General features: G+C 37.9%; 1 protein-coding gene and 1 long non-coding RNA gene across 8 annotated transcripts in view; one reads left to right on the forward strand and one right to left on the reverse strand.

Moving 5' to 3' along the window:
• Positions 1 to 16,439, reverse strand: part of WDR17 (WD repeat domain 17) — a 58,797-nt gene extending 42,358 nt beyond the window's left edge. For 2 of the 7 annotated variants that reach the window (XM_048303897.1, XM_048303896.1), the window contains exon 1: positions 6,119 to 8,609. In XM_048303897.1, coding sequence (XP_048159854.1) covers positions 6,119 to 6,229 — 111 coding nt within the window. In that variant the 5' untranslated portion in view covers positions 6,230 to 8,609. Of the gene's footprint in view, positions 1 to 6,118; positions 8,708 to 12,478; positions 13,141 to 16,036; positions 16,139 to 16,315 lie in introns of those variants that run through there. The other 5 variants (XM_048303899.1, XM_048303900.1, XM_048303901.1 and 2 more) reach the window with 5 other exon arrangements.
• A 112-nt stretch (positions 16,440 to 16,551) lies between these two features.
• The window catches only part of LOC125326093, a 52,056-nt gene continuing 41,986 nt past the window's right edge, over positions 16,552 to 26,621 (forward strand). The window contains exon 1 of the long non-coding RNA XR_007203681.1: positions 16,552 to 17,084. This is a non-coding gene — a long non-coding RNA (uncharacterized LOC125326093). The remainder of the gene's footprint in view (positions 17,085 to 26,621) is intronic.

Here is a 26,621-nt window from a genome sequence, read left to right on the forward strand (position 1 = left end):
TAGACTTCTTCTAGTTCCCATGAAAAAATAACTGGCATCATTAACAATCACTTTTTCTGAAATTAAAGTCCCCCAGCTGATTAGATAACTATTTTATGAAAACACAGAATACCTGGAACTAGAAATTTTGGGTTCTGTTCTTGATTCCAAGGAAAACAATGGTTAAAACTCTAGGTGTGCCAGCAAATTGAAAAGGAATGTTAAAAAAAGCCATGGTGAAGTAGAAGAGAATTAGATGTAAAATATTAGATTATCGTAGGTTTAGTTTGCAGGTTTACCACCTGAAAACCATCAATGTAAGATTGATAAAAAGTCAACAACTATTTAGAACTATTTACTAGTTCTAGAACTAGTACTATTTAGTACACAAGTATTTACTTCATAATAATAAAAGATTTGTCACTTTGTGCAGCTACTCTTTTTTGCCTTCTCATATGGGAGCTAAGAATTCCTGATTTGATGAAGTTTTAATCTGTAAGAAAATATAACTTAAGTCTTGTTTAATTTGCAGTTTGATTACAGGTAAAATTAATCGTAAAGCTGAGATCTCTTACAGATGCTAAAACAGAATTCCACAGATTTTTCTTTCAGAGTAACAACAGATTTGTCTTGTAGGGTTCTGCAGTAATGTCTATAAAAAATGCTGTTAATAGTTGAAATTTTTGAATTTTACATGACAAATGTTGCTCTGTAATATATCATTATTTCACTGAGTTAAAAATTCATGCTTAGTAAGTATTCTTAAAACTTTGACTAGATTTTCCCAATTTAAGTATATGTAAAAAAGCTACATATATAAAATATTCTGAGCTTTATTACAGAAAGGAATTTGCATTTTATTTACTAACATTTATTGTTTTAAACTTGCTATTATTTCCTGCTCTTTGTAATGATGTACCATTTTATGAGACGAAACATTTGAAATTCAGTATGACAGTATCTAGAAGAAGAAATGACAGTTGTGTGGCATACTGACTTCCTCTCTCGTAGGTATCATACATTAAAGCAGCTTCCTGTAGATCTTTTCAAATATTACAGATTTCTGTTAAGCATACTTAACAGAGGAAGCAGAGTATAAAAGAGAAAGAAGTATTCATCAGAACAGCCTGAGTAAAACGACAAAAACATGGAAACACAGCATAATTGAAAATATGTATGATTTCACACATGGTGCATTTTTATACAATGGAGAGCTTTTATACTTTGTAAAAAAGCATTTTATTTTGAAATAAGGGATGTACAAGTTATTATATTGGACTCTTAAGTATACAATGAAAAAAACCCTGTGCATGTAAAAAATATATACCACATTGGGAAAACTAGCAGTGTGTGCCCACAGTTTCCAAGGAGATGAAGGAAAGAGGGAGGACAACAAAAACCTTTCTTTTCAGTTGGCAGAAGCAGCAACATTCTAGGCCCTTCCTTGTTGCTAAATATAGAAAAAAGCCCCAACAACCAACCACATAAAACTGAAATTTGATATATCATAAATATTTAAAAATATCAACTGAATTGACTAGATTTATATCAATAACTTAAAGATAAATGCCTAATAATCCCTACCTTAGCATAGGTATCAGTTTTTGCAAACCATTTAGAATTTCCATGTTCATTCCTATACCTTGCTGGTCCCAAAAATGGAAAATATTGTTCTGATTGTAGAATGAAATCACTTTACTTGACAGATAAAGGAACTAAACCTTGATGTTCACAGAATAATACAGTTACTACAGGATGCAGGAGAAAAGACTGAGCATTGTGTCACACCACACAGAAAACTGCAGCGTCAGTAGCCTGGCAACTGCAGCTCTTTAACAGGCACCATTTTAATTTTAATCTAACTCCTTTTTCTCTGCTCCAGCTACTCAGTGTATTTCATTGTTCACTGTATCTCCCAATTGCACTACAATGACACTTGTAGAATAATAATAGCTCTTTAAACCCTTCACTTAACACTTTCATTATCAATATGTGTGCTTGCACGTTATCAGTATCCATTAATGTATAACCATCAAGCAAAACCAACAACAGATGCTGTTACGATCCGGTTTAGGCCCAGAAAAGCAAAGCAAGCTATGTCTCTGAGCATAAACTGGAAAGAACTTAGAAGGTTCAAAATATCCCCAGAAATGAGATTAAAACCAAACAAGGTTAGATGTTGTTGCCAAAAAATTGATTATTTTATTTAATAGTAAAAGAGGCAAAGAGAAGGGAAGAGAAAAGAAAGAGAGAAAGAAATACAAAAAGAAGTGTGCGTGGGGGGTGGGGGAACAGGAAGAGGTGACAGGGGTTAGGTGGAAGCAATCGCCCATCTGAGGGTCCCAACGACGTCTCATTGCTCCCCTCCATCCGGTCTGCTGGTGGTGAGGGTCCCCCATCGCTGCTGTGGCCACGCCGCCACACGCCGCCACATGCCATGCCACGCTGCCACACCACATGCCGCCACACGCTGCCACACACCAAAGAGTACAGAATCCCATGGATTAATATACGCTTTGGGCCAGGTGGGAACACCCACGTGTCTCCCTTGCAGGGGCCAGCTTGACACACTGTCCCTTGCAACACTGAGGGTGTGTTGCATCATCTCTGGTGCTCTGGTGCAGGGTCTGGGGACCCTTTTGAGGGCAGCCTCTGTGATGGGCCATGTCACCCCTCCTGCTGTGGATAAGCTTCTCCCCCTCCCAGTGAGGACCCCTCAGCTGGGCTCCTCTGCACAGTGGAGGATGGGCAGTCACTGCCCCTCTGACCAGAGGCTTTTTCAAGATACCCAAAGCCTCTCCTCCCTCCACCCCTTGGTGCGAGGGTCTGTTCGAGCCTGGCAGCTGATAGTCCTGGGGCTGTGGTCCTCATCTTGGAGGTGTTAAGCCTGTGCTCAGTGAATGTCCCCAGCCCTGAGTTGTCACTTTATCTTATCTTCATCAGCGAGCAGTGTCAGGCCTCAGTCAGGGCCCCATTTAGGGTTCGGTAGTCCTCTCTGCAGCTTTTGGAACACAGTTTTAAAAGTCTTTTAAGAAAATGTTTAAGTCATAAAATATAATATTTCAGTCTCTGACAGATGCTCACATGTGCTTCGTCTGTAGTCCATGTGGTGTATGACCTGTCCAAATGAGTCCATATGCAATATGGCATGCATACAGAAGTGGATATACAGTAGCCTTATGTTAATCAATATGCTTCTGTGTATACAAAGTGTAGTTTCTTAACAGCTATAAGCATAAAGTGCTAGTGTCCTCTGCTTCTGTTCACTCTGTTGGCATTATCTTCCCATCAGGTTTGTATCTTTTCTTATGTGGAAAGCTTGCTGTCACTCCTGTATGTTTGACATATAAAACTGTTATATCTCATCCAGACTATTGTCCCCAGGTACCAATATTTTTGTCAGCACATCAAATGATAATGTAATAATTAATAAGATCTTTAGTCATATAAAGTCATTATATCACATTATATCTCCTTAAGGACATTGGGTATATTTACCCATCTTTGGGGGGAAATGCATTGGAGATGAATATGTCACCCGTGAACCATAGAGTTTCAAATTCATCACCCTGTCCAGTGGAACCAGTTAGAAGCACCAGATAATGGACAATCATTTTATCTTGCTAAAAGCATGAAGGTCTTCAAACCTACGAAGAAATCTTGGCATGTCCGCAAGACAGAGTTCTGCCTGACACTGTCTGCCTCAATGGCACTGAGACTCATGCAAAAACACACAAACATTATTAGCACTGGCAGTCTTCCAATGGTGCTGGGAAAAACCAAGCACATTATAGCCATGATAAGAAATTAAATTCTCATTAATTTTCCAGACCCATGAAGTAAAGGGTAATTGGAAATACTCTGGTATATATACAACTTAAAAGCCAATAGACAACTTACAGTATGAAAACTTTGACAAAACAAACAAAAGTTCTTCCCACTTTGGAGTACTGCAAAATGCTAACGAATTTTCAGTCTTGAGGTGGCTTGGTGCAGTTACCAATGCAGGTCTCAGAATAGTCTGAGAAAATACACACTGCTACAGAAGCAACTGCTTCTGGGCCAAAGATGAACCAAGTCCGACTATATTATTAGTGACAGTTACAATGTAGAACAACGTAGAATAATTATGTAGGTTTACATATGTACTTCTCCACACATGTGGAGCCCTTCATACTTCCCAGGAGAATTCTACCAAGGTAGTCTACTGCGTATTAAAGTGCCAGGCTGGTTGCTAGTTTACCACTAAGCAGTATAGGTAGTTTGCAAAAATTGGAAAAGTGTTTTCTAATTTTGTATACAATTCATGGCACACAGGCCATGTATAGCTCCCAGATAATCCGAACACTAACCATAGTCAGGAACAGGGTGCCTTGGACAAGGCCTTGAATTTCAACAAGATTCCTCAAAAACACCAGAAGCTTTGGCTAGACTCTTGCAACCAGAATTTGCAGATGACATTTCCTAATCTATGGCAATCTATCAAGGGTTCAAAATGTGCACTCAGTTATCCAGACACTGACTAGGAGAAGAATACTCTGATTTAAAAGATTATTTGAAATGAACAAGTGTTCTACTACTGTTCACAGCCATTTTAAACCTCCACAGTAAATTTGGACCCAAATCACTACCAGAACTGATTTAACCACAGGATCTCTGGCTTCACAAACGAAGAAGTTGTGGACTTTTCACTAAAGTTTGAAACTTGAAATCACAGCCTGAGACTATTTTACAGAAAAAACCACTTGAAATAAAACCCAAATATATTAATCCAAGATATATACCCTGCTTATAAAGCATAAGGTAATAATATTAAAAAAATTATAAGATAGTAAGTCTTACAAAGTAGTGGTTTTGACTGTTTTGACTACACTACTTGTACATTTAACTAGAATACCCTTGATTGTGCAACTTTAACAAGATAATCTAAAGAGCCATACTAAGTTTGAAACCAAACATGGAGAAATACTGACATTTCTAAAAATACATCACCAGCAGTGTTGGAATACACAACTAATCAATACAAAGCCATCTAGCAGTGATAACAAAGTCATCATCTATGGAGTATTGCTTAATCATAGTTTGCAGATAATGGGTATAACACACAGAGATATATATACAACCACATCTGATCACAGTATGAAGCATCTAAGAGTCTGCATAAAATTTTGTTCTCATCTTCCAATCCAGAGTTACAGCAATCACCAGAAGATTGCTTTTCTGCTGGTAAATTGCCAAGACTGGTCTGATTTCAGATAAATTTACCTCTTGACATTTCTCACATCTGAATCCCTGACAACAGCTATGTCATGAGTGACATGTAAAATGAGAACAGTGGAACAGTATAAATACCTGCCAGTTTTTTATACTTATGAGCATATAACTGGCATTATCAAGTAATACACAATAATACAATGCAAGCAGCTGCTTTCAGTAGCATCTCCCTCATTCTAATTCATTAGCTGACCAGATACTTCGAAAACAAGAAAAAGAAATTACAGAAATATAAAGTACCATAAAAGAGCTTAATACTGTGAACGAAATGTAACTTATATTCATTTCCCACCATAAATCTATGAAAGCAGCTGTTGACCAAGCTTGCTCAAGGCATGCAGCTAATAAATGCTAAAAAAAATCCAAGATATCCTGAAAATGTTGCTATAGTAACAACTCCTCCTCAGAAAAATGTTAATAAAAACATAAAGCTATCCAAGATACAACTTGGAAATGACCCTATGTGAATTTAATGTCTCCCAAATATTTTTTTTTTACTCTATTATTACTTATAACTATTTTATTTTACTCCATCCCTCCTAATACTCTAAAATTAAATGTTTGCTTTCCATCTCATTCCATATTAAAGAATTACTACTTGTTAAATTATGCAACCTAAAAAATGCAAGTAGGTGGCCATCACACTTCCAGCACCTTTTATCCAGCTAGCAACATCAATTTTCAAAAACCTCATTTTAAATGTGCTTTATCTATGATTCAAGACCTCATTAAAACTACTAAAAATCCCTTCCTAGTACCACTATAGAAATAGGACTTTTGATACTATCAATATAATAAACAGCAGCTTAAAGAAGAAAAATAAAAAAGTAGTAAAAGAGAAAATATTAATTTAAGCAATCCTTACTCTTTGTTGTCCTCCATACCAATCATCTTCATCAAACCAGTGGGAAATATAAGTCATCCAAGCCATGACAGAAGGCACAGTTGAAATAAAAAATACAGAACCGGAACACATATAAGTACAATGACTCCTGAGCTAAAATTTATTCAACACTACAACAAGCTACTCAAAGACCAGATCTGAAGTCTGTGGTATGATTTGAGATTAATAAGCTTTAAATCCAGAAATATATAATCTGATATAGTTTGAACAACAATTTAAATGTTCTACCTATTGGATTTTCTAATGGAAAACAAATCAATACTAGAACAATTAGGAGATTATATATTTCAGCATTTAAAACTAAAGCAGGTTAGTGCTTCCAGATTGATTTTGCTGTGTTTCTGAGCTCTAAAAATGAGGTGCTGTTTGAGTCATTCTTATCTCTCCTAAAAATTACTTTCCTTTTTTTCAAATGTACTGACTGTATGAAATGTAGTTCAGTGCACAAAAGCTTGTATTGAAATGTAAAATATTCTCAGAATCACAGGGAATGATTTGATTTGTTTTGGTTATGTAGGGAGTGGTTTCAACTGGCACAGTAGGAGGGGCTAAAATTATCACAAATGCCAGGCATCGGTTCAACATTTTTTTAAAGAGGGATTAAAAGGAAAAATAAATCTGCAACTCCATTGTTCATAGCCAGCAGAGCCTGAAGGGCTCAGCTGCAGCCACCAGCACTGGCTGAAAAATGTAAAAAGCCTAATTTAACTAATTCATCGGAATGAATCTGCTTCTTTTCTCCTCCTCAGAAGAGTTTCACATATCTGACTGCATTATTCCTTCTGCACCGAGTATCCTTTTCTAGTATGTTTCCAAGTTTCACATTAGATTTCACAGTGCATTATGCCAATGAAAATGAAAGGTAAAAAGAGGAATAAAAGCTGTACTATCACATTTCAGTACTGCAGCAACATATTCCATCAGCCGTGCTGTTTAGGAGACATTATCATACAAATCTTCCTGACTGCATGGTTACAGCAACTATCAAATCCTCAACAGAGACTGGGCAGACATAAAAAAACCCAGTTTCTTCAGAAGCCTAGAATCCAGACAACCTCTGCCTTTCTAACCTGACTTAACAAGCTGCTCCCCACAGTTTGTAATATAATAAATGCAAAAACTAAACACTGAAGTCCATTGTTTAAACAAGAAATCAACCAAGCAAACTAGGAAAAGAACAACTGGAAGTACCAGTTACTAACTGGTCAACATTATTTACCATTTCCACAGAGCAATTCTGTGTCATTACCTGCCCTACCCCAGAACATGCAGTTTCTATTAAAAGTACTGTATAGGCAAGCTACAGTCTCCAGGGGAATAAAGAAAAGCAGCAATACTTTTGGTTCCCAACCTCTTACTCAGAAATTCTGATATCCAAGGGAAAAAAACCAAACCAAAAATACAAGCCACACACGCAAAATCATAAATATTTAAATCAAGACACCCAGAAATAGGAAGCAGCGTTCCAAGATTGTCAGATTTTTTGTAGTTATACATTTCTCCATGCAAATGGATACAGACACAAGAATATACAGAAAAACTTCCTACAGTAGTGCTGAAATTTTTCAAATTACTTGCCCTTCAAGATTTCAGCTCAAACATTAACTATGCAAAATGCACAGAATTGCATGGTCTCATAAACTGTATGAGAAACATACTACTAATTCAGTCACCTCTAATCATAGCGCTGAAGAAATCCCCAACCATAACCATGGTCTATGAGTAAACAATAAATTTGTTACTGATGTAATACTCTATGAACAAAAATTTTACAAACTGTTAAACAAAACATATCCACATTATTACTGCTTGTTACACATGAAAATCATGGTTTCAAGTGAATTGATACTTATCCATTGAGGAAAGTCTTTGCTTGCAGGTTGTTCTGTCTGTTTTATAAGGGCACATAGTATCATTGAGAATCTTGATCAAAGAATTACAAGCAGTTCAGTCGTAACAAACTTGTTTCTCTTTGTTGCCTGTAGCTGTTTCACCACCTCTGTGAACTGAGTCTTCTAGCCTCAATACCAGCCTGTCAGAACAATGAGTCTCTCAAGACAGACAAACACCGTGATTCACATTGAGTTTCAGTACCATCAGGGAAGCATGGGCTAAATGGATATGGGTACTGTATTATCCTTTCAACAAACTGGTAATATCTTCAGCTCAAAAGTACAGATGCAATTAAAATCGCAGGATAGCAGATGGGAACTTAAACTGCTATAAAAGATCTGTTAAAATTACCTGAAATAAATTAAGAAATTTTGTGTTAAATTATAGATGAAAAACAAAGACAACAAAGACTGCAAATGCATTATGTGTCCATTACTTTTTTTTGCCTATTTCATTATTCATCTCCAAGTTCTGCAAAAACTATTATACTATAGTGTGCTGGTTTTGGCTAGGGTAGAGTTAATTTTCTTCCTAGTGGCTGGTATGGGGATGTGTTTTGGGTTTTGTGCTGAACAGAACAGACAACATAGATATTATAATTAATATAGATTACACAGAGTCAAGGCATTTTCTGGGGATGCGTGGGAAGCTGTAAGGCAATTTAGCCGGGACAGCTGACCCCAACTGACCAAAGGGATATTCCAGACCATACTACATCATGCTCAGTACATAAAGTAGGGGGAAGAAAGAGGTGGGGGATGAGGGGGGAGGGAGGGGGATTGGAGTTGGGCATTCAGGGTGATGGTGTTTATCTTCCCAAGTAACCACTGATGGGGCTCTGCTCTCCTGGAGATGGCTGAACACCAGCCAGTGAAAGAATTCCTCATTTAGCTTTGCTTGTGTGCATGGCTTTTGAGTACCCTATTAAACTGTCTTTATTTCAACCCATGAGTTCTCTGCCTTTTACCCCGCAGAGTCTCTCCCTGATCCTGCTGGTGGAGGAGTGAGAGAGAGGCTGTGTGGGGCTTGGCTGCTGACTGGGGTTAAACCATGACATAAAGGTATAACAAAATGTATGTGTAGGACGAATAAAACTGTGAGTACTAAATATTATAATAAAAATATGAAAAATCTCAAAGCATTCCATCCCTTAAATTGCTGTAAATAATGTTACTATTATTAAATGTTTTACAAGTAACTTAGTATGCTCTTAAGCTGAAGTCCAGTTGGTACCTCCAGTTAAGTGTTCTTTGATCTCAATTTAAGGACAACAAAATGTACTATGATAGATCAGACCAAAAGAGACATCTTCAAGGCATATACAGTCTTACAGTATATTGCCCAATAAATTTGTTTACAATATTCTAGAAGGAATAAAAAAAGACAAAATATACAATCAATTTGATGCAGAAACAATTGTTTAATTCTTGAGCTGACACAAGAAAATTGCATGAAGCTGCACCAGGGGACGTTCAGGTTAGACGCTATGAAAAGGTTCTTCACTGAGAGGTGTTCAGTCACTGGGACAGATTCCCCCAGAAGCTTTCATGTCACCAAACTTTTCAGATTTCACTGAGCATCTGGACAATGCAAGGAGCAGGAAGTTAGACTCGATCCTTACAGACTCCTTCAAATTTGAGATATACTACAATTCTGTGATCAAACGTGCTGCAGACATTTCACAGTCCTCCCTTTGGAACAAGGTACTCTCATTTTAGCTCATTTCAGATTGACTAGGCATAAATAAAAAAACCCTAAAACAATTAGAAGGAAAAAATGGAAGGGATGTGAAAGTTATGATGTTTTAGGGTACGAACATCACAACGTGTCATTTAAGTGCTGCACTACAATGGTCAAGAATTACAAAAAACCAAATATAACAGACCACTCCACCCTCCCAAAAAAAAATCATTAAAAAAAAAATCATTGGTTATGAAAGTTGATCTTCTGGACAGTCCAGTGCAGCTATCTGTTTATGATGAGAGCAAGCTACTACCTTGCTCTCTACAAAAGACATGACCTTAAGAATCTAGAAGGATGTAGCAGAGTATAGTGGCCCCAATCTCTATCCACTAAAAAACTGTACCTAAATACAACATATAGTTTACCTAGAAAAGAGAGGATAAAAGATTACATCTGAAAATAATATTCTATACTGCACTGGAATGAACAAACTGATGCTGCTCTCCCATGTTATCTGGCAATATCAGAAGACAGCAATGCATTTCAGTTCTGAATAAACATTTTCAAGAAAGGATGAGAGGTAAGAAACCTCTATTTTGATCTTCCACTTTTACCACCAAATTTGCTGTTAATTAATAATTTGAAGTTGATGTACTGCGACAAATCAACCATGCACTTTTTTCCAAATATATCTTTAACCACTGTTTCTGTTTCTGCTTATTATATACAGAAATATTTAGAGATTTGTCTGTGTAATATCTATAAAAAGTCATGTTTGATACATTCTTGCCATAAATCAGTAGCATTATGTATGTTTCAAAATTAAGAATTATTTTCAATTAATTCAATTTTTACCTCAGAAATTTTTATTTTTGATGTACCAAATTCTACGAGAAAATTCCCTGCCAATTCATGTAGACATAATTTCCTAATATGTTCTATCATAGATATAAAATTTATCTGCCTTAACTACTAAATTGCTAAAAATTAACATGCTATGCCTTTGCATTTTGAAGACACATAATTCATTATAGGAATGCTTTCATAACAAAAATACACAACAAATAACCCGAGGACAAAATATTTAAAAATTTCCTTAAATTTACACAAGTATAGAAATTCATTACTTTCATAATTTATATGCCATTATGCAAATTCATTACTCCAATATCAATAGTAAAGAAGTCAATTAAATAAAGTTTTATTTATTAACTAGTACTTTAAGAACCTTTACACTGAGAATACAAAGCATCGAATGATGCCAAATATCCTAAAATAAATCCTAAAATACAATGTTTAGAGTAAAGCTGTGCAAGAACCAATCATATGATAATGACACAGCAAATCTATACCTCAGATCAGTTAAGTATTAGACTTCCCTAGACTTCCCCTACCCCTACCAAGCTACGAATGGTACAGATATGGCAGGGCTCTAAATAGTTGTCCTTTTTTATCTTTTCCCCTCACTTCCTCTTTCACAACAAGGATTTATCAGGACAAGATGACATACAGGACAACCAGGCCACCTCACAGTGATTAGACTAAGCCATTAGTAACAGATGTGAAACTATCATCACCACCAGCTCTACATTGGGCTGAGACTTTCACACAACCTTCTCACAAGCTACTTTTAAGACTGAGCTTTATCAGTTTATGGAGGAGATTAAGCTTTAGCTACCAACAATAGCAGTGGATTGGTCTTGATCATGTATCTTCTTAAGGATGTTCCATAACTGGATTTTAAAAATAAAGTCAATTAATCTTTATAGTCTTTTTTTCTAAGAAAATAAATTAACATCTCTTCAGAAAAAAAATAAGTTTATATAAATATATATAGTACTACTTTTACTATGGCTTAGGAGATGCCATTCTAATTCTGTGAAGAATACATACAACATTTAAGAAATGGCAAAGTTAAATATCTCCAGTTGTGTACTTGGTCAAAAAAGACAAAAAGGGTACACAGTGTATTTACAGAGAAAAATTATAATCTCATTCATAAAACTATGTCTATACTGAAATACCTGTCTCAGTTTCATAATCAATACTTGTATAAAATTTGAATGTAGTCAACACTAAAGTGCCCCAGTTATGGTTTAACCTGGCAGGTAGCTAACTCCACATGGCCACTTGGTAACTTTTTGGTCTGTCAGCAAACAGTTCATATGCCAAGAAACATATTGTATGTACTTTTTTGTATCATGATCACAGCATTTTATCTATGCCTTGCTAAGCCATTCCATTCTAACATAATCTTCAGATACACATTAGATTCTAATAAATTTAGATTATAATAGTGCAAGTCCCTGTCTGGAAATATAATGAACACATTAGAAAGTAAATATTGTAATTATATCAACTTTTTATACTATAGTTTGCTATAATTTGGATGTTAAGATAAATATAAATTAAATTTATTAATTTTCCAAATTTGAACAAGTAGTTAAAGTTGGACATGGGCAAGAAAGAGTTGATTTTATTAGAAAAACAGATCAACTCCTGAAAAGTTTGTCTCCAATATAATGTTCTAAAACATGAGATTTTCTGCCCTAGGAATTTTTACAGAGCAGTCAGTTTAACAGGTTTGTTCAGACACTCCAGGGCCACTTGTGTCCGAATAACCATAAAGGCAAAAGAACCCTCAAAAAGTAAACATCACAATCAACCCCAAAATAAGAAACTCTTTAACTGTAAAAAGACTTCCCTTGATTCTCTGGGAAACCTGAATGGGATACAACTACATACCTCTTCACAGCCAGCAGTTAGGTAGAAGAGACGTGCTGTAGGTTAGCAACAAATGATTACAGAGCTCCTCTCAACACTAACCCCACACCTGACAGGGGAAGTCTCAATCTTTTTTTCCTGAAATCTAAATCAATGAATGAAACTGATTGCTGGGACCTGACATATCCTATTTCATTCCATCATTATCAGTCCTCCATCACAGGTATGTTCAGACAACAGGTAACAATTTGAAAAGAAAATTAAGAAATGAAAATAGTGGAATTAATTTGTTCTCTTAGACCTTGATTTACCTATGTGGGGTAAAAAAATTAAATAAAATCAACTCTACCATAAAACCTTCAAACTATTCTTTTGCCAGATTGAAAAAGAGAATACAGAAGGTTAAAACCAAAGAGATTACGTTTCATATTGTCAACAAACTAGGTCGTTTATGTCTATCAAGAAAGAGGTTAGAGAGCATGTTATTTAATGGTACAAGTAAATGTCAACAATTCTACCTAAGACAGAAACAAACTAGGTCTTAAAACATATAAGTCAAAGGGATGAGAGAAACGCTATATGTTGCCCCCCAAAGATGCAAATAGAGGTGGTGGGTTTTAAGAGACCATGAAATTGAGTACATATTATACAACTATAGAACATCAAACAGAATGGAATCAGTCAAAAGGAGAGATTGAGGAAAAAAACCCTTACAAAATCAGTCAAATATTGGATGTAATAAGCCATGGGAAAAGTATGAGCCACCAACAGGACATAGCCAGAAGAGATATACAACATGTTAGGAAAGATATTGTCAACAAAGAAGGAGGCCTAACACTGTCATACTGGTCATTTTTTGCTATATGTTTGGTTAGCACATTCAAGAGAGATGGATTTAGACATTTAAATACAGGGGTTTAAAAAATAATGGAACAAGGAAGTAATTATCAGATACAGAAGTGTTATTTGAATCAAGATATCATCCATGCTAAGCAGCTGGGTTCAAATTGGTCACATTGGCTAGAAGATAGGTAAAGGTTCCTGAACGTGAAGCAAATTTAGTCCGTAGAAGCATTAAGAAACTTCATTAAGTACAGGAAAGGCTGTATTAACCTCATCAATATAAGACCTATAATATACAGCCCAAGAAAGAAATACTACACGAATCCTTTTCCACTGCAACAACTGCTTCTGAGAGCCTCTACCATCATTAAATAGGAAATTAGATACTGAACAACAAATATAAAGATTCACCACTGCTGAAGATCTTAAAAATCACTATTTATCAACTTGTTTGCTTACACACAGTTTTGCACATACAACTAAACAAAGTAGCCCAAGTGAGAAAATGTAAGCAGGACACTTAGCAGAGACAACAATGCAGTCAAGGTCATCAGCATAAATTAAAACACCACCAAAGACAGAACTGGAAGAGGCAAGTTTCTACACTTGAGACTGCCTCGAGAACTAATATATGATATTGTCAACATATTAAAAAAAAGTCAGCAAAGTTCTACAGGTCTTTACTGATAACCAAATAAATCCCACACAGGCCAGCAAAACCAAATTCTCCAACCAGTACTGGAACAGCAAAAGGAACAAACTGCCTCAATGGACTCAGCCAAGATGTGCTTATAGGATGAAAGCAGGGAAAAGATTACTACAAAAGCTTCTTTCTCCAGTGCCCATAGTACAGCTCAGCTGCTACCATAAATAATGGCTAGCCTGAGTGATATGATGTCATCGAATTGCCTATACCCTACAGGGGAATTCACAGCTCTTGTAGTCACTTTCTGTAATTCAAATGTTATATTGATATTTACTTCTCTTCTTGTGCTGCATATGTTTTGCTTTATAGAACAAATTATGTCAGTTACACAACATCACCACCAGGACTTGCTGAAGTAACTCTTACTGGCCACATCAACTTTAATTTGCAGACTGCAGGAAGAGGAAATACTGCTTTCCATAAATTATCATCTCCTATTAGCACTGTTAGAAATAAAATACTGAATTAAATGTACCATTAGGACTCACCAAGGACCTTCTTATGTTGTTCTTGCTATGTGGGAATTTTCCTCACAGCAGATGACCAAATGACAAGTTTATTGCTGTGTTATGGGTCCTTCAAATAGTCAGAGCTACTAAGAGTCCAAGATTTGGTATAATAGAACATACAAAATGTTGAAACTGAGGAAGAAGACTGTAGATATCTTGTTAGGGAGAATAATTAATAAGTGAACAAAAAATCAGTAAGTAAAACAATGGTCACATGGTATTTTAAATTTTTTGCATTATCTGTAGTCTTCCATGCATACTCCATATTACCTTTGTAAGTTCTTTGTATCACCATGTCTCCATATGGGTTACAACAATTTGCCAAAGATGACTACAATCTTAACTGAAGCTTTTGAACAGTTTTGATATGTAAAACATAAATAATGATAAGACAAAGTTATTTACAAAGTTTATGATTTGTGCAAGGTGCTTATTCTCTAACAGAAACCTTAAAATGTATCAGTAACTTATACAGTTGTGCCTGTAATTAGGAAAGAAATATCCCAACATAAGTGTGTTTTCCCTATTTTAGGACCACAAAAAATCAGGAAGTTCAAAGATTCGGACCTTGAACTTATTTTAAAACAGTGAGAAATATGCCTTACCAGAAATAACTTAAAGCAAAAAAACTCTGTACTAAAGTTTGAAGAACATCTTACTATTCACCATATGTGTTTATTATCAGAATTCTTCCCCCATTACACTCTTATGAATAGCAGGTACCTGAATAATGTCATGGCAAACTTTTTAAATAAGGTACAAAACCAGAAGGCTCTACACTCCTACAAAAACCCCCTAGAATTAGTTAGAAAGAGACACAATGAACTTTCTAGCCCATGAAGTTCTTGAAAGACTAAGTGCATAGCAATCAGAAAGAGACTCTTGAAGCAACAGGGTTTAGGGCTCAAAAAGGACATTTCCAAGTATTTATTTTCTATATCATGCCATGGTTAAGCCCATTATTAAGAACAGTATGGTCTTTATAGATTCTAAAGTCCAGGATTATGTTCTTCACTGCAGCATTACAAGTAATTAAAGATCTTGCTCAGACTTTGATTTCACACCTGCCATCTTCAAGCCTCCAAAACAGTTTCTGTAATTGTTGCACGACGTCTATGTAAAGCAACATCTCTTAAGATATCAGAGGAAGTTACTGAATAGAAAAAAACCCGCTAAACGTATTTCTTCATTTGCAGAGTCTGCTGTCTTAAATTCACTTTCAGAAGCTTTGCTTACGTGGCTTATAGTTTGCTTTTGTACTTAAATGGTTTTCTTAATTCTCTAAGCTTGATTTTGTTTGCCCCTCCCACACTCGTCCCAACTGGGAGAAGCACTTATAGCATAAACAAGCCCAGAGTTCTCCCTCCCTACGGACGGCAAGCGTTTGCAGCTTGCTTCTTTTAGAGATTGCTGCCTCCGCCTTTACTCTATCTTAAGTTCGTGTTTTCGCACAAGCACGTTTGTAGAGAGATACACACACAGTAGGACAGTCCCCAAAACAGTGCAAAATCCCGACAATACCGTCAGACGATTCCTGGATGCTTCAGACACCGCCCGCAGCCCCGAGAGCTCCCCGGGTCCGCTCCGTCCCCAGAGCGCAGGTGAGCTCAGGGCGGCGCGGCCCGGCCGAGCCCCGTGCAACCTGCGCCCAACGCGGGCTGAGCCTCTCCCGGGCTGTAGGGCACCCCGCGGGGCGAGAAACGCCACGCCACGGCGGCCGCACCTCACCTCCCGGCCCGGCCCGGCCCGGCCGCCGAGCTCCCGCCCGCTCCACGGGGGCGGATCCCGGCCCTCCCTCACCTGTCCTCCCGCAACGCCAAAAGCGGGGCCGCGACGCCGGGCACACCGATGCCGGGCACAGCGAACCCGGGCACAGCGGCGCCGGGCACAGCGAACCCGGGCACAGCAGCGCCGGGCACCGGCGCCGTCTCCGGGCAACCCGCGCGCCCGCCCCCGCCGCGCTCATTGGCGCGCGCGCCGCGGCCGCGTTACCGAGCAACGCGCCGGCCGCACGCGCACGCCGCGCGCGCGGCCCTGGCCCGGCTGCTCGGAACGAGGGGCCCGGGCCGTGCGTGGTCACCGGCCCTGCCCGTGCTCCGCGGGCGCCTGTGTCCGGCGCTGGGCGGTGCGGCTCTTGGGTTAGGGGTTACTGCGGTAGTGCTCGCCTTGAAGGTCTCTTCCAGCCTAAGTGATGCTGTGATTGTGTGACTGTTCCATGCGAGTTCCCGGCTGGGGCGGCGGCCGGGGAGGGGAAGTTTCAGAGCTCGCGAGCCGCATTTCCCGTTACCGTGAGGGCACCAGAAAACAGCGCCGGGCGGGAAGGGCGGATTTTGCGCGCCCCGAGGATCTCCGGGAGGGTTCTGATCCGCCCCCGGACGTCCCCGTTGTCAAACCAAGCACTGTAAGGTGACATGAATATTGACTCATTCAGCTGTAGCCGCACCTCGTTCTCAGAGACCGTGGCTCCATGCTGAGGGGCTGAAAGGAACTGCAGACTAATGCACTAATCCCATCAAACAGGAGTCACAAAACGCATGCCACCAGATCCCACTCCACCTGGACTTATCAGGTACATGCGTGGGTTTACGATTCACAGACATTTATAAGGCAACATCCACTTGTTTTTCTCTTAAACGTTTTCCCTCCTCCAGTGTTTGTGCAGCTGGATCGTGGCTTGCAGTGTGGAACGTGTTTAGTGAAAAGTATTTTTCCTTGAATTATATTTCAGACAGAAGAACTTCCTAGTCCAACTCAGTTTTTCAACATTGCTGTGTTTGTGTCGGTGTGATGCAAACAGCGGGAAGGTAGCCCGTGGACTGTGAAACTACAGTCCCAAAGATAGTTTTTGACTTCTTGCATTAAAGCTAACACAACCCACTGTACCTGATATGTATGCATACTCAAATAAGAAAAAAATGTCTTTGTACCCTGTTCTCTGCAAAATCAATGTGTTGCTTGGGAAGATCTGTTTTACCATGTAATTCCTGACAGATTCTTCTTTAGCAGAGGGAATTCAGATGAGGTGGATAAGAAATCACTTTGTATGTTATTTACTGGGCAGAAAATTTATAATATACATCACCTGCCAGCGAAACTTTTCTTTAATTTGCTTCCTTCCTTAAAAAAAAATATGCTATGTTTTAACGTAAATGATCTTGAAGATCATAGCCATCACACTTGGTCATAGCCCCAAGTACTATCTATATTCTATATCCAACAACAGTAGTACAAGAAGTAGGTGCAGACTGAGTATGGAACAAAAGGCCCTAAAGTATTATACTTCAAGAAAAGCTTCTAGCAGAGGCAGATGCAAAAAATATAAGGAAATGTATTCTTTCCCTTTTGATATTGTATCTATTGGCAATTATAAACTATGAAATTCTTATACTAAATGTTGCATTCAGGTCATGGCTATGTATCCCCACATTTATGCACCATCCTAGACTTTTGGTCCTTAAAACATCCCACAACACTCAACACTATTTTTAAAGTCAGTATTTGCATTTGTTATTTTTTAAACATCCCTCTGGAAACCCATGTGCTGCCTTTTTAATGATAGATAGCAAATAATTTTCTGTTCAGTTTCTATCTGTTCATGCTTTCCTAGCTCTTTTCAGCCAACCCTTTCACCAGTTGAAGAGATCTAGCCTACTTTGACTCTTAGATAAGATCTACCTGATAAATGCAAATTACCACACTTGTTGCCTTTATCTTTTCTAGCTGAACTTCATTCTTTTGGCTTAGGGTGACTGGAACTGCCTAGAGTTTATTCCTGGAAAAGTGTCAGGCTGTGGGCCAAAGGACCCATTCATAGGATCATAATATAGTAAAAGAGGATGATACAGATTAGAAGGACCTTCTGAGACAATCTAGTCAAACCTCCTGTTCAAAGCAGGGTGAGCTATGAGGTCAGGACAGATTCTCATGGTTTTATCTTGGCACTCTGTTGCGCTGATATTGGACGGTAAAATGCCGCGACCTTCCCAAGAGCGCCTCCAAGGAAGCCTCTCGGTGCAGCCAGCACACTGGCGCACACACACACACAGGATAGCCGGCTAAAACAGTCCGACGGTGAATGAGCAGGAAGGGTCTTCGCGTAGGGTTCTACAGGAGAGATTTAATGCATCTGCACTCCTGCAAGGTTCCAGAGAAGTAGGGGAGAACAATGGGGTGTCCAGGGTCAGGGAACCAATAGAGAAACTCTGAGGGGGTATCAGGTTACAAGGGGTGGGGTGGCCAACAGAGCCAACCAGGGGAGCAGAACGGGGGTACATTAACAGAACAGAACAGAGCGTTCTGGGGGAGGCTTTTTCAGTCACCGTAAGTTGGAAAGGAACCTAGGACTTATCCCACTGTAGGACTCCTTTCATTCCTTGTCCAGCAGGTCCACTGGCCTCCACAGCAGTCCTTCACTGAACTTACTCTATTTTCTTGATGCCTTTCTTGTGTTGGGAGCCCAAAACTGGAAGAGGTATGACAGATGTGGCCTAAGAAGTGCCTAGTAGAGACAAAAAAATTAAACATGTAAAATAGAAAACAGTTCTAATACTTTCTCTTTTACATGTTAAGGATAGAGAATATTTCTTTAAAAAAAAATTAATCACATTTGTGTCCATAAAGTAATTTTCTCTGGATTCTGAGATTATATTTAACACTGCAATCTCTGTTATGTTGTGTTTTATTTTAGTTACTCAGAAAATGAATAGAATTTTTACTATTAGGAGTCTTGATTAACCTAGGCATACCTAGAAACTCCTTTATGGAAGGTGTATGTCTAGCTCTGCCACACTACTAAGAACAAATCCTACTTTTTCTAGCTTCTCTGTGACTTTCATCTCAAGAAATAAAGGTATCAAGGTAAAATGCAGTAGTTTACTGTCATCCATGTCCACTATACTCATTAGTAATCTACAGCATGTTAGAGTTACTAGAGCCTCAAGCTTTTACAGAATTTTTATTTGTTCTTTCTCAGTCACTGAGACTGAGCTGAAGTTTATTCAGATAGTTGTTTCTTATTTTTACCAGTGCTCTGTATTTTCTCCTGGACTCCTGTTATTAAAGGAGGATACTTTTATCCAAATCATGAATAATACAATTAAACTAGTAGAAATAGAAATTTAAATGGATTGAAAATGCAATTTCAATTTCTATCACATGTAGAATCAATGAGTACTTTGAATTTTGGTAATTTTCGTTTTATTCCTATGGTATGACTGACCTCTGGTGGGAATCACTAAATATTATTTTAATTTCTCACCAAGAACGGGGTTTTTTTTCCCACTAGTGATCCTATTGATTTGATCCCTGCCTGGCAGGGATCACATGCCTTTCTACCTCATGAAACTGAGGTAGAAATTATATCTAGCAAATTATTTTATTGAGAACTGAGGCTGGTGATTGTCTTCCTCCATTTCTTCTAAGAAGTCCTTACTGAAAGATGTCAAAATGAGAAAATACTTGAAAGAAGCTTAATTCATTGTGTTCATGCAGTTGTTTATTAGGTGCATACTGTCTCTGCTGTGACTAAAATCAGTAACATTTCATAAACTATTTTAAGTGGAGGAACCGCCACCTTGACAGTGCTGTTGCTGTTTGTTGGTAGTTACAGTGTTCGGACTGCCTAGAATTCATTTCAGGAAATGAAATGCAATGAGTCCAACATTTGCAAATGAGATCAGGCCAAATCAGAAAGTCCCACTTGCCCTTAGTGACTTGCACAATGTAGACTTTGAACAGCTTTTGCAGGACATGAGGAAGAAGAAGGTGACAGACCCTTCCTGACTGATGATTACTGGTAGTTTTCAAAAAGCTGTAACCAGGGATAATCACTACTCTGAACAGGCTTGCAGACAGGCTCTGGTTGCCAAATCTAGCCCTCGGGTGAGATTCGCTTTGAAGTGCTGGACCAGTAGGTCATTACTATTTTCTCTCACAGGAGTCCCACAAGATCTTCCACAGTCTCGTGCTGTGGAAGTGTCCACTAGCTCAGTTTCTTATAAACTGGGAGTTTAGGGTAAAACGAGTTGTTTGTTCTAATCTATTGAATGTACTGACTAGATCATTACTGGCTATAATGGGAATTTTAAACACCTAAATTTAAACCATCTCCAGAGTTTTAGTGGCAACAGATTTTTAGGCTGGATAACACCACCATCCTGGAGTGCCACTCACCATAAGACCCTTTCATATTGCAGGGCTACTGGCCCACATGACATTGAGCCTGAGAAGGCTCAGGCCTGTGTTGCGCTGTGCTGCACATCCCACCAGGCTCTCAAGCCTGCGGCTGCAGGACACTATTGGCCAGCTCACTGCGAGAGAGAAGACTGCAAGACTTCTCCCACTTGGCACCCGGTGTCTTTGCCATTATCTAAAAGTGCAGTAGGAAGTTTTCTTGTGGATATCTTCCCTGTTCAGGAGTAGAAATGATGACTATAGTTATACATATGTAAAAAAATCTATAGTAGCTCAAATGGTCAATATGGGGTAACCTTTTCTACAGGCAGGGTCTGCATGGTGTGCTGAACATCTAAAGGAAGGTAAGATTACTTGTGCTGTTCTCTATTTCTTTAATTTTTCTAGCTATAATAAAAAGCATTTAACCTATACTTTGCAGAGTTCAAGTGTCTTTCTAACTGGGAGCATAATGGACCAGTATCTTGTAATGCAAAACACTTCCTTTTCTCATTTTTCTTTTTTTTTTTTCAGAAATACTGGTGGGATTTCTAGTCTACATTGAAGGGGAAAAAAGTAACCCCAGAGGCAAATATTTTAGAATCAAAAAGTATTGAGGCTTCTCTGGTTCCTTTCTTTGGGAAGAATTAGCTTGGCAGAACTCTTTCAAGGTAGAAAAGGCAAGGAGCTGGCAAATGTAATTATATGTAACTCCTTTTATTATAGACCAGAATAGATAAAATTGCTGCACTGGAACAGAGCTTCCCTTAGAACTTTATGCTCTTAAACATCTATATAGGAGCAAGCTCTTATAAACAGTATATACGAGCCTTTTAGTTAAAGGCAGTACCTAAGAATGTCATGATATGTGCTCAGGCCTTGCAGCAGTAATTCATTGTATTGTTTTAAATTTATTGTTACTCATGCTGCAAGCTCTTAACACCTCCAATGAACTTTGATATTGCAGTACTGCTAAAGCCCAGATCTTCCAGCAGATCAACCAGATCTATCATCAGACACAAAGACTGAAATCACCCCTTTGGCTAGGAAAGTCTGACATGCTCAAATGGCAGTGGCTGGATCCAGATGAGGTGGGATTAGGTGATTTCAAATACAGTGCTGTGTCTAGTGCCAGCAGGTATGTGGGCATGGAGCTCCCTGAGGAGTGCCATGGAACAGGGATATGTGGTGGAGCTGTGTGCTGTGGTCAGGGGCCATTCAATGATGCTGTAGGATGACATTACAGAGCACGTGGCATGTGTGGGCCAGACATCACCACTTCAGGAGATGGAGACTGGAAATTGGCTGGAGTCAGTGTTTTCTGTTTTTGCTGAAACTTCAGTTTTGAGGTAATCCTGTTCACTGTCAGTACATTAAATTGTATAACTACATTCTGATCTCTTCCCTCATGGGTCTGTGAAATAATTTCTTTAGTGTTCTTACCACATCCCCCACTTCTGTTCTGCCTCCTTCTTACTTCTTTCAGTCCCTCATCTGCATCTTTTATCCTTGAGAAGCCTTTCAGTGACCAGGTTCATAGTTAATTTTCTCTAGCCCTCTTCCTCCTGTGCTTTTCAGAGTGTTTAAGTCTACCTCAATGTAGCCTCTCCTTAGCAGGAGTTCTCTCTGCTTTTCTTTGACCTTCTTCTACTGTTATCTCTTGATTATAACTAAAATCTGACAGCTTAAATAAAGGATGGTAATATAGTCAATACACAGTAAAATTATGTCAGGCTGTGACAGTTCTGCTGAAGAATTAAAAAGTCAGAGTTCACACACTCTTTTTTTTCTGTAGAAAGACATTATTAGCATTGATCCTTCATATGCAAAAAATGGAAGATTAAAAAACAATTTTACTTAATTAAGTTTTCTTTTGATCTTTTTCTTTGCCCTTCCTTCCTGCTCCCTCCCTGATGCCATTCAGACTCTTCAGTTTTCATTGAATAAAGCTGGATATTATGTTTCTTTTCAAGTGCTTTCATGCAGGTAAAATATATTAATGCTTTCTTATTCATCTCTGGAGGCTAAATCAGTAGTTTTCAAGAAAGCAGCAGAGTGGATGTAACTGGAACAGGACCAAGGTCCAGAACTGAGATCTTGTTGCTTTCAAATTTAGAGCATCATGGCATCTACATAAAATAAGGATAATACTGTAACTGCTTTTATAGAAGCAATGCATTTTAAAAGCTGCCTTTTAGAGAACTTTATAATAGTAAGATCCAAGACTAATGAATCCTGCCTTTCATTATATCAAACAAAATTTTTGTCCCTGATTTTAATGGGGGCAAGATTGTGCTTGGACATATTTGAAACAGAAAGATAAAGTCTGTTTTAAACACATTTTCAACATGATAGAATTTACTGAAACATCAAATATAGTGTTAGGAAAGTACAGCAGAACTACTATGGTAGATAAATGCATTGTACCATTGTGACTTAAAAGATGTTAGGAAAAAATGTACATTTTTGAGTGCTAATTAATGAACTCTACTTTTGACAACTGCTAAGCTGGCTCAGATTTATAATGATTGACCTGAATATCTCTGGTTGTATCACTGTTTTGATCTGTCATGTAATTATTTTACATTTAACTAGAGCAAAAATTGTTTGACACAAGTTAGTTACTGCATATATGTGTTAAATTTCCTATATTTTGAATATTTTTAGTTGTGCAGAAGCATGTCCTAGGTTGGTATTTGGCAAACCTAGAGGAATTGCTAACAGGTTGACTTTGAGCATTATATAGCTACGCTACCTTCCTTTATATAGTCATCATAAGTCCTTGGGGTTTTTTTTAGGTGAGATGCTAAACTACTGAAAAATATGATTCTAAATTTCTCAAATAAAAGGCAAATGAGAAATACCCAAATTAATCATCAGTGTTAAAGATCACCTTTTAGCTGCCTGCTAGATGTTATAAAAATCTGAAACTTTCAAGTTTTGAGGTAACTTCCTTCTTTTATGTAACGCTCTTGCAAGAGAAGAAAGAATATGTCTGCTTCTTGACTTCTATGGTTTTGCAGTGAAATGTTGCTTTCATCTGAAATACTTTATTTAAACAGGGTACCAAAAATCAAATGATCATAAACCTTTCATGTCCTGTCTCTCCCTGATCATATCTACAAACTCAGTCTTAGCCATTGGTACAAGTGAATACGACAGTTCATGTATTACTGGGGAGAGCCTGATTTTTAAAAATATTGTGTCTAAAATACTAATTAAAATTAATTGTGATCAGATCGTGATTATTTCTTGGATTTAATAATATGCCAAGACTCTTTAAGTCTGCATTCTTCATTCATAAAACATTTTCATTTTATACATTTTGAGCTGCTCATTTCTATTGCATTTTGTAATTTCAGCATCTGTATATATTTCTTTTGAGTATATATTACTTTTGAGTAATAATTTCTAATACTTATAGCTTCAAGTAAAATTACATTGCTGGGATGGATGACCAAATTAAAAAATATAAGATGAATTTATCTTAATGGCTTGTAAAACATAAAGTTAGAGGGATGTGAATGTTTCAAAACATAGAGCTAGTTTCAATGTAAAATGGGGAGTGGAAGGGAAAGAATTGCAATGGTTTGCTAATAACTTTCTCTCTTAACTAGAACAAGGAGAAATAATCTTTGTTCCTTTTGCTTCTGCAAAGATGTAGATGTGATTGTCCCAACTATAGGCCTGTGGATATTCATCCTGGACTAACCTCTTTTTGGAAATAAATATAAGCAAAATGGAACATGTGTGCAATTGCTAAGTGACACTCAATCACTTAACAGTAAGTTTTAGAGTGATATACATTTATTATCTTTGAAAAAGATCCCATTTAAAATAATGTAATAATTTATTAAAATTATCAGTATGCTAAAATTGCACTTGCATCAGTTGCTGGTAAATATCAATTTTCAGAGCCAGCAGTTGATAACGTATAATGGTTGTAGTTAAAAACCTTGGCAGCCTTAAGACTTTGTCTGGGGGCCAAAAAGCTGGTCTCTTTGACTTGTTCTTTGGCTTTCATGCTGTCTTCTGTCAAGGAGGTTAATAGAAGTGATCTTGGCCAATGAATTCTCATCAGATGCCTTACCAACTAAATGCCCCATTCGTATAAAATGTAAGTTTCTAATCATATTCTGCACTGACAAAAGCAAGTGTTTTTGCTGAAATACATGGAATTGAACACCACAGCCCACTGTGGTGGTGCATCCTACCCCTCATTGGGCCTTCTCTGCCTTCTCAGGCCTGTTCCATGATCTCAGTAATTCTCATTAGGCCACAGCCTTTGTGTAACGAGTTCAGCAGTGAAATGTCCCTTGGCCATACCAGGACCTCTTGCACAGGTTAAGACAGGAGTGGCACTGTCTGTTACAGGGACACCTGTTGCATGACAAAGGAGGGGAATGAGAAACAATCAGTCATCCCTGACAGCCCTGGAACATGACCCACCTGAATCATAACCCAAGTGAAACGGTACCATTATTACTGGACTTTTGAATAATTTCAGTAATTATCAACTTGATTACGGCCAGGATGGAAACTTTCTGATGACTAAAGGCAATCATCTTGCCACCCAATAAAGAACAGTCCTAAGCGAGGCCCTTTGAGCTCTCCTGGACTGCAGTGGGCTGTGCCGACATCTTTGCCTGAGTGGGACACTTCTCAGGGCTTGAAAACTCTCAAGTTTGCAATGCGTGAAGGACTGTCATCAGCTGAGGACAGGGTCTCAGCTGATACCCCAAATCCTCAAGGCTCAGCCCTTGTCTGTTGATAGACACCAAGGTATTCAACATATTTCACTGACACTCGAGGGGAATTTTTGAGGTACCTCTGTGCATATAAATCCATACATCTTTGTGTCTGTGTGTGTGCATAAGTGAATTGATTAAATACCTTATAGATAATTGAGTTACTGTTGTGATTATAATCAATACTATTGAATCACTGTATAAATTTTAAATTAACCACTTACTCAGTTCTGCTAAATCCTTCAGGCTTAAACTCCTTGTACAGGTCTGAGGCTAAGATTAGACCCAGCTGCACTTGGGCTCCATCCAGGAATTTAGAAAGCAAGGGGGTCTGCTCCAACCCTTGTTACTCAATGTGTGAATCTCCATTATCCTTTTGCACCCTTATAATTTTGTATCCCTAGACTCTGTGGAAATCGTTCTAAACCGACTCTAATTCCATTTTTCTTGTACACTTCATCTATGTAATCAGTAATAGAGTGAAGCTTGCCACCAAACTGTGTTAGGTCACACTTCCAAAATATGTATATTAAGACCTACTTTTGCTAATAACTTTGGCAGTGATTCTTTAAGTGACCAAACTACTCACTTGTAACACCACTTAAAATAAACTAGTTTCCTATGGAAACGTTATCTAATTTTTTTACTAGTGGACTTTGTATTGTAAAATTTGGATACCTTACTAAGAATGTTTAAAAAATAACACCTATTGCTGTCACTTTGTTAAAAAAAATAGTTTTACACTAGCCAGTGTCATACATTTTTGTGGAGCTGATCAGTTTTTGGACTAGTATTTCTACATAATAATTTAACCTGCTGGCGCTAATTCTTCATATTATTTATCTTCCTAAATATGTAAATGCAAAAAAGGAAATTTGTTTTTATAACCAATTAGAAAATATATGTGTCTCAGATGAAGGATTATAGTAGTTTTCTAGCCTATAGTATATAGCTTTGAATTTCCCTGGTATGCTGTAAACAGATTGCTAATCCTTCCAGTTGGCAGTGTAATAGCTGTAAAGATGTGTTTGATGTTCTGTGGCTGGGTCTTGCTCAGATTATTGAAGTCTTTAAAAAATCATGGTGATCTGCCTACATTATGGAATTTTTAAGCAAGAAAATGCATTTGCATAAATATAAGAAAAGAATCTGAGAGGCAACATAGATTTTTTTAAAAATAAATTTCT

Source organism: Corvus hawaiiensis, chromosome 5 (genome assembly GCF_020740725.1).
Source record: "Corvus hawaiiensis isolate bCorHaw1 chromosome 5, bCorHaw1.pri.cur, whole genome shotgun sequence".
Taxonomy (NCBI): domain Eukaryota; kingdom Metazoa; phylum Chordata; class Aves; order Passeriformes; family Corvidae; genus Corvus; species Corvus hawaiiensis.